The sequence below is a fragment of the Lygodium microphyllum genome, chromosome 4 (assembly GCF_053477565.2).
Source record: "Lygodium microphyllum isolate KBCC chromosome 4, Lygodium_microphyllum_v1.1.10, whole genome shotgun sequence".
Classification (NCBI taxonomy): domain Eukaryota; kingdom Viridiplantae; phylum Streptophyta; class Polypodiopsida; order Schizaeales; family Lygodiaceae; genus Lygodium; species Lygodium microphyllum.
The window spans coordinates 67,266,421-67,275,857 of record NC_141138.1 but is presented as its reverse complement, the minus strand read 5'-3'; the positions used below and the strand labels follow the sequence as shown (position 1 = coordinate 67,275,857).

The following is a 9,437-nucleotide window of genomic DNA, read 5'->3' as shown; positions in this document are numbered from 1 at the left end:
GCAAATACCATCTGCACATTTGATCTTCTTACTACCAAGGAAGTATCTCAACTCGCCTAGACCCTTCATCTCAAACTTTTGTTTTAAAATGCCCTTGATATTATGAATCCCACTGTCACTATCACATATAATAATCAAGTTGCTCACATGATAACTGTGACAACCAAAGCTACATCACCCTTCCTCACATAAAGTGAGTGATTTACATATAAAATATAAAAGTCAATGTTGACAAGATACTCTCCGATCTTGTCAAACCATGCTCTAGCTACTTGTTTCAACCCATAGAGTGCCTTGTTCAACCTGCACACATATGTGGGATGCTCTAAATCCTCATAACCTATCCATTGCTCCATATACACCTCCTTTTGCAAATCACCATGCAAGCAGGTATTCCTCACATCCATTTGTTGTAACACCCTTTGGTTGCTACCAAAGAATTCACACATCTAAAAGTTTCCATCCTAGCAACTAAACTAAATGTTTCTTCATAATCTCTACCATATATCTGTGCATAGCCTTTTGTAACCAACCTAGCCTTGTACATGCTAATAGAACCATATCTGCATTATGTTTTCTTTTGTAAACCCACTTACAACCAATAGCTTTCTTGCCCTTGGGCAATGGTACTAGATCCCAAGTCATGTTGGCATTTAATGGAGCCATCTCCTCAACTATCTTTACCAATTAAGCATAATGGTGAGTTGCATAACCCTCAAAACCAAATCTTCTAACAAGATATCTCACCTTGCTAGACATGTGTCTTCCTGCCTCTAGAATTACTATAGCCTTCCAAAATTTACATGTCATCAAACTATTTATTTAACATGTTTTGCTGGTCACTACTAGTACAACCCATACCATGGCATGTTGAAGAGCTGCCACATTTCCTTTCTGAACTTGAGTAGAATGCTTGAACATGTTCACCGCTTCTTTCAAATGATTCACCCTACATATTGATCTCTTTAGTGATCATGAGAGAGACAAACTTGTCAAAATCTGGAAATGGATTTCATATATACATAGAAGTAATAAAAGATTTGTAGGCCTTCTCATTATTAAGACCACCCAAAGTAGATGAAACCAATATTATGATTGTGCATTGCATCCATAGCTATTGCTAAGGCATCTACAATAATGGATATTCTAAAGGCGACATGGACAATCAAGTCTTTAACTTTTGGAAGACCGTTTGCTAGAATGGCCAATGAACTTAGTTAAGATCGTAATTACTAACTATTTCTCTAGTCAAACCATAGAGTGCTCAACAAAGAGACTAGCCAACTCGTGTCTTTTAGCAATCATCTTTGTCAATTTACATGAATTGAGCCGTTTTTATCAATCAATTCATCACATTATCAAGAATTTGTAAAGGATGTTACAAATGTTGTGATGCATCGAGCATTGGACACCTTGGCATACATCTTACTTTGGCCTTGGTTACCCATTATTTATATTGGTTGCATTTTAAGACTATAGTTGAGTCTTATGTGCATGAGTGCTCACAGTGTCAACTTAACAAACCTATCACTTTTATATCTAATAGATGTGGCATAAGTATTGGAAAACGTGGAGGTACACATTAACCAAATGTTTACACAATTGTACTAGGGAGACATTATTAGAGAATGCCACTAGAGATAGCTACTAGATGATTCTACTAGAAAGATACTCCTAGACATTTCTTTGTTTAGGGATAATGTAATAGCAATGCATCCTCATAAATGTGCATTTGAGCTAGTGAGATGAATAGAGGAAACTTTTTTTTTTTACATATTTGATAATAGCATTACTTTAGTGACAATGTTTGGTGGATTTCTATGAGTTAAATATTTCATGTCTTTGTATTTATTGAAAACATATTCTTGAAGGTTATCCAAGCTGCATGTGAAATTTTTGCATTTCTCATATGTCCTAGCATAGTGCTATCAATGATGACTGCAAATAGCCAATATATTACCTTTTTGTCTTTTGCATTCCATTCTTTCCATGCCATTAATTCTTTCGCAGTCATAGGATCAGTTAGCTCTGGTTCCTTTTCTTCATCTGAAACAAACTCGAAGAGGTATTTTTCAATAAGAAAATTCATCACATAAAGCTTTCATAATGGGGTAATTGTTATTGTCTAGCTTCTCGATGATAGGATGACGAAACTAAGTACTAGACAACAAGCAAGTCTTTTGCAACCTTTCATAAAATATGTGTAACAATAAACCGAGTACCCTTTTTAACTGACTACTCAATAATACATACAATATATAATATGTTTACAAATAAGCCTTGTGTTTGCTTCTTGACAAATACCTCAAAACTTACAAAATTGAAATCGGTAATTTGTGTATTGGAGAATGACCAACACATCCAAATTCATAGTCTGCCCTGAAACTATTGTTCACAATCCTACGAAGCTAAAACGGGGCCTGAAATGGCCTCAAATGGCCAAAAACACAATAGCCATCTTCTAAGGGGCTTAGTGTACATAATATACATCGTTTTGTTTGCACACCAAATCTCACAGCAATCTAAGATTCTTGCTCTACCCTCCTTCAGATGCCTCCATAGGCATTGATCAAGGGAAAGAGAAGAGAGAATAGGAGAGCTTCTTATTGATTGCTTGCTCACTTGAATCATTGCTCCTTCTCATTCACTTTAGCCTTCAAAACCAACCTCTCTCAGTGGTGCCACTTTGGTACCATATCATGAATCACGTGGTGGGGAGACCCGCTTGAGCTAATGTGTTAAACATACACAATACAATCAAGAGGATACTCACTCAATAACATAAGAAGAGAGATGGGGGCTAAAACCTTCTTTTTTTGCTTTTCTTTTTTCTCCCACAATACAATGTACACAAAAGTAGTATAGATAAAATACAATATAAAGAAAAGTGGCCTACTAAGTCAACCAATGCATAACTAACTATACTAATCGACTATTACTATAACTATGCCAACTGTAGATACGTGTAATAAACCAAATATAATAAGTGATAAGCTAGTGGCCATTTGAGGACCATAATGACCACCAACATGCTAAGTGTAGATGTGTCAATCCATCTAACCAGTTAGTCCATCATCAATGTCTTTCCATCTCAACAATAATAAGAAAGAGATGGAGAGTCATGATAAGTAGCTTCTCTTCCTTAAGTCTCTCACTCACTTCCTCGCTTTCTCACTCTTCCTTGGTCACTTTTATGTGATAGTGAAGCAAGCAAGAAGATAGAGAAAATAGAGAAAAAGAGGCTCTCAATAGTTTGCACACAGTTAACACAAGAATAAGCTATTCATTCATTTTCATGCCTCATATATATGTGGTTTCATTTTGGATAGGCATTCTTGATCCTTTGTTCCTTCTCTTATCCATTCAGAATGCCCAACCTTTAGATTAGGCCTTTATAACCTATCCATGGGATATTAAAATATATTCATGGAGTTTTTCTAATTAGTTTTTGAGGCATTTTTTGTGTATGCAAGCATGTTGGACATTTTGGTTTTATCAGTAGATTCTCATAATTTGCACGAGAGTGAGCCCATCACTTCAATTTTATAATGACTACTCTCTGCATGTTGCAAATATTTTACAATTGGCTCTAAAATATAGTGGACTTGTCTCAAATATGTACAAGTGGGTGGAAATATAATTTTAAAAGATGTTGAGGACTTAAATATATATAAATATAACTGCAGTATTTTTATAGGCATCATCTTTGACTCTCCTTACTATTTTCAACTATTGATTGTCACTTATTAGTTTAAACAGTAACTATTTATGATAAGTATCATTTTTGATACCTTATAAATTTGATGCTTTAACTCCTAATATGGGTTGCTTCCTTCACACTTTTAGACTTTTGCAATTGCTAGTTTTAGTAGTTTTTGAAGTTAATAGAAGAATTAAACCTAAGGCCCTACCCAATCATCAATAAAGCTAAGCACATCAATGTACTTCAACAAAGGAGTCACAATGTACTCCTCTAAACCCAAGGAGGTTGAATCAACGTTGCTTAAGTTGATGGAATGTGAAGAAGGAGTATTTGTGAAGTAACATGAAAGAGTGTCTGATCATGGTGACTTGACCTCTTGGAATGAAACATTGCTAGTCGGACCATGGAGAATGCTCCAGGTGATCTCCTTTGGAACATGGAAGTCATTGGGACCATACCTTATGTTATGATGATTGAGGCCACAAATAGTGTAAGGAAATATCATCATGGTCCAATGGATTCGTGACATTGTAAGCACTCAAAATATGGCTATCACCACAAACTACTCAATGATGCATCCACTTCTGACCCTTTGATTATGGGCCAAGTGTGAAGACTTAGTCTACTTTGCTCAAAGAGCTTCAACGTTGTAATAAAACAAAGAGGGCCAAAGAAAAGACATAATACAATTAGACCACAGCTTCCATGCATGTATTGGCAATTTTAAACATGGGTACAAAATATCCATATATTATGATGTTGCATTTAGATTAAGAAGCAAAGAGATGAACCAAATTAGTATTATCATAGGACAAGGTTGGTGATGTTGTTGATACGAGTCTAGAATGATATGGTTGACTGACTAGGGATCACTTAATGAAGACTCATTGAAGCTATGGAACATTATCTTAGTGCTAGTAATTGAAGGAATTTGGAGGTTTCAAAAATGTAAGAATTTTTTGTAGGAAGGGTAGTGTTATAAGCTTATAAGAGGGGTGGCCTCGATTCAAAAAGGCATTTTGGGAAACATTGTAATGAAGGTTGGAGCCAAGGTTTTGAAAAGGCTCTAGAGTCATAATTGACTTACAAGATGCACCCTATTTGTAGTGGTGTTGTAAATCCATTTTTCTTAATACAATAGTGAGCTATCATAAAATTATGAAAAGTTGTAATGAGTACATAAGGACTGCAAAACATTGATTGAACATCGATAACTTATATTTACCGTGAACATTAAGTTTTCATGAATGTTGGGGCCATGCCCTAATACTAAGCCTTGTTGTTCCATGGACATTGAGACTTGAATGGCCTTAGTAGACGCTCACGATAGCAGTAAACACAAGAGTGTAAAATGAGAGCATTGGAATGAGAAAATGTGATTGGCCAGTGACAAGATAGAGCTAAGGGGGAGGGGAGAGGCCAATGGGAGGAGAGGTGACGTGGAAGGGGCCATATCCACTGGAGCGAAGGTGGGGCAGAGGGGAGGGCGTGTGCTGTGAGAAAGAAGCAGCATTGAGGCCTTTCTCGCGCAATCAGTCGCAGCACAAATCACTACATCATCTTCATCTTCATCTTCATCTTCATCTGCGTCTTCGTCTTCATTCCCCATTTTCGATTCTCTCATCACCCAGTAGTATAGGCCCCCCCTCCCCCCCGCCTTACCCGAGCTCCTGCGTCCCGTGAGGCTATGGCGGCCCTCGCAGGCTCCTCCCTCCTCGCCCGCCCCGAGCTCTTCGGCCAGGCCGTCGCCGCGCCCTCCTCCGCCTCCTCCTCCTCCTCCTCCGTCTCTTCCCCCTCCCCCAAGATCGTCGCCCTTCTCGGCAAGAAGAAGCCCAAGGCCGCCTCCAAGGCCAAGGTCCCTGCCAACGAAGAGCTCGCCAAGTGGTATGGTAAGTGTGCCGAGACGCGCCCGTCTTTGTCGCCCGCTGAGGCCTCATTCTGGCCGCGATCCTCTCTGCCTGTGAGCTTTTCTCATGCTCTTTCCGTTTCCCCTTGTAGGCCCTGACCGCAGAATCTATCTGCCCGAGGGTCTCCTCGACAGGTCCGAGGTGCCTGCCTACCTCACTGGAGAGGTGCCTGGAGAGTAAGTAATTCAGTGTGTCGCGTGTTTTATCTCAGCTTTTGCTATTGCCTACTCTCCCCTAGCCCTCTGATCTTTAATGTTGTCTCTGCAGCTATGGCTTTGACCCCTTCGGCCTGAGCAAGAAGCCTGCGGACTTTGACAAGTAAGCAGCCTATTTCGGTAGACGTGTAGAAGCTAGAAGAGGGGGGGGTCTAACACTCGACACTATTGTAATTGTAGTCTGAAGCGCACCGGCCTCATTAGCTTCTACACGCTATTTCATGCAGGTACCAGGCCTATGAACTCATCCATGCCCGATGGGCTATGCTTGGAGCTGCCGGATTTGTTCTTCCCGAAGCTTTCAACAAGTTTGGAGCAACCTGTGGCCCTGAGGCTGTCTGGTTTAAGGTACACTCTCCTAACAAAAGGGTATAAAAACTGATTGATTCTGTTTATTTGTTTGTCTTACTGGTCTGTTTTGATATTGTCTGATCCCAGACTGGAGCTCTTCTTCTTGATGGCGGTTCGATTGAGTATTTTGGAGCTACAGTGCCCATCAATCTAGCTGTCGCCGTCATTGCCGAGGTGATCCTTGTTGGTGGCGCTGAGTACTACCGTGCCACGAATCTGCAGGTATGTGTTATGGCGTGAGTTTGAAACAGTCTTGCGCTAGTACCTCAATTTTACATGAGAGATTGAAGATGCAAGAAGCGTTAATTATTCGTGAGCCTAATTGTTGCTTTAATTTTGGTATAATGGACTCGCATCACATCTAACTCGGGAAGATGCAAGGCATTGATTTCCTAGCAGTGTCTATTGGATTCTCAAACCTTTCTGAGAGTCTATTAGCACCATCGTTTTCAAGTGCCCATTGCTTATCTCTATGGTCCTATCTTTTCTTTTTGCTTGTGGAGAAGATCACATGTTCGCATTTATATTTCGGATTTGGCTTAATTACATCTTATGCTGGGTGCAAAATCAGGGATTCGACAGGCTGCACCCGGGTGGCCCCTTCGACCCGTTGGGACTTGCCAAGGATCCAGAGCAATTTGCCCTGTTGAAGGTGAAGGAGATCAAGAATGGCAGGCTGGCTATGTTCTCCATGCTTGGCTTCTTCCTGCAAGCCTATGTGACTGGGGAGGGTCCAGTGGAGAACCTTGCTGCTCACTTGAGCGACCCCTTCGGCAACAACCTTCTGACTGTGTTGCAAGGAGAGATTGAGAGAGCACCAAGCCTCTAGACGATTCCAACTCTGTAAAGAAGCTTGTGCCATCAGCGTACATGAGTCTATAGCTTACTGCCCTTCATCCCCATGAGACGCGAGCTAATGTGTTTGCCTCTTATCTCATGAGATCTCATCAATCAGATAAGATTTTTTAAATTTAACCTTAATCTTGAAGCGCAGTGTGCCCATCTTTGATGATCTAGCTTTTCTCTGTCGACTCCTTTCTTATCGTAAAGTTGAAGGCTATAAGTCAATTGCTTTCGCATGCGACTGATGAAACGTATGAGAATACATGTACTGAAAGAACTCAATTGAATGATGTCAATTTTGAGCCCTTTCTCGCAACTTTAACGTACTTTCAATGGGTCGGCTATGGTGCTGCAGATGACGGTGGCAATCGAATCGGAATTTAAGACAATTGCAGAAGCATGATGCTAAATGTAAATTCTCTGAAGTGAAATAACATCAATTCCACAGACAGTGGCATTGGTGGGAAACAGGCTGAGTGGGAATGGGAGGCCCTACAATCATCTGGAGAAATTAAAGTAAGCCAGATATAAGGCGGTCGAGAAACATGATCGGGGCTTGGGCCAAGGCAAGCCCTGTGAGAGGGAAGTTTGGTTTTCAGAGATGTAGCGATATTGAACCCCTCGCTCCCAGTCCTAGTGATATGGTTTCGATACAGCTCCTCGAGTTAGGGAGCTGAGGCTTACATTGAAAATCTTCAGGGATTCTGAATTGACATGTTAAACGTCCAACTGAGGCAAGCGATGTCTCGAGAGATTGCCCAATTAGCTTTTCCTTGTTGCGCTGATATAGAAAAAGAGAGAAGTTATTATATTTACTATGCATGACCAAGAACTAAGAACCATGAAGTGGCTACTGTAATTGTAATAGAAACCTAGATTCATCAACGAGGAAGTTTTATTACCACAAAATAAGTTAGCAATTATTTCAAAGTCATGAACGCCATGGAATTGAGAGAGTTTCTTGATAAAGACTATATCTCATTTGCTTATTGTTTCAATAGTAGTCTATGTTAATAGCATTGCTTACTTAGCTTAGTCCAAAGGCATGGTTTCTCTATTTCTTCACTACTTCTGACATTAATCACAAATCCTTAAGAACTTGGACAAGAAAGTTCAATAGGGTGTAATAAGAGGTATGCTTTAAAAAAAGGACTACTCAATTCTAATGTAGTGAATTGGAAAACTATTTAGTCAAGGCCTTAATGGAAACATAAGATTAGTTTTTGGCTTTATAAGGCTTGGTGATAAGCATAAATAAGACAAAGCCACTAGCCTTTAGTATGAAAGGTTGTAGCCCTTGCTCATGTAATTGGGCCTAAAGGTCATCACCTGGGAAAACATTCGGGCACTTGGAATACCTGATGGTGAAGTAGTGAGACGAAAAAGGATGGCCAAGAAAGTGAAGGACAATATACAGGAATGGAAAGGGAAACTTGATACTTTTACTAAGTGAATTGTAGTATAAGGAGAAAAATGAAAGATGAAATAGAGACATGGAAAGAGAGGTTAATAATTTTTACAAGGCAAATTGTAGTTTTAAGAGCAATCATGGCATCTCTCTTTGTATTCTCGGCAATGATTTTGGATTTCAATGTCAACTTGGGTAGCTATTGGCCATTGAGAAGAATGTAACAACCTTTTTTCTTGGAATCAAGAGTTGGGAAAAACACTAGAGAGGCTATCTCTTAGTCTCATTGATCTTTGCATAGAGGTTTTGCCATTTAACCTTATGGAGTGTCATTAGTCATGGGTGCTATTCATCAAAGCTTACTTGCTTTAGACCCTCCTTGTAGCCATTGGATAGAAATTTGGAATTAGTATATGGCATTGCTATGAAGGATGTCTTGAGATGGTGTGACATATGGAATAGTAACACCCTAGGGTAATTGGATTAAGTAGATAAAGACAGAGTTCCTTCTATCAAAGGGGGGTGGAAGCTATTTGAAGTAAGTAGTTAACAAAAAGCAACAAGACTAGCCCATTGCAACGATAGGATACAATGGCAAGATATTGAGATACATGGAGTCCCTAGTAGGAGTGTAACTATTGAAATGCAAAATGAGTGATTATTACAAGTACCCAAGCCATATAGGCAAAGTTATAGCATAATAGAGGAAGTAATACATGCAATCTAAGATGAGGACTTGACAAGCAGGATTACATGGTTGTTGAGAGCTATTCTTTCTTTCAAGCTAAAAGTGATGCCCTAAAAAGTGCAATGAATCTACTCTCCATAGAAAAAAGGTGCAGAAAAACGATGGGGTTTATCCCCCATGTATGGGTTTTACAAGATAGAAGAGTAGAGAAGTCAAGCTAGTCTAGAGATAGGTTCAAGAGTGCATCAAAAAGTAGGGTTTTATGATAAAATGGATATTAAATTAGTCTTCTTTAGATAGAGGAAAAAACTTTATAATGAAA

General features: G+C 39.6%; 1 protein-coding gene across 1 annotated transcript; it reads left to right on the top strand.

Annotated features, from left to right (window-relative positions):
- The first annotated feature begins 5,267 nt into the window (after positions 1-5,267).
- Positions 5,268-7,157, top strand: LHCB5 (light harvesting complex of photosystem II 5). Its single transcript, XM_087676077.1, has 6 exons — positions 5,268-5,592; positions 5,702-5,786; positions 5,878-5,928; positions 6,053-6,173; positions 6,264-6,398; positions 6,748-7,157. Exons 1-6 carry the CDS (start codon positions 5,391-5,393, stop codon positions 7,003-7,005), a joined length of 852 nt encoding a protein of 283 aa, XP_087532203.1. The 5' UTR covers positions 5,268-5,390; the 3' UTR covers positions 7,006-7,157.
- The last annotated feature ends 2,280 nt before the right edge of the window (positions 7,158-9,437 follow it).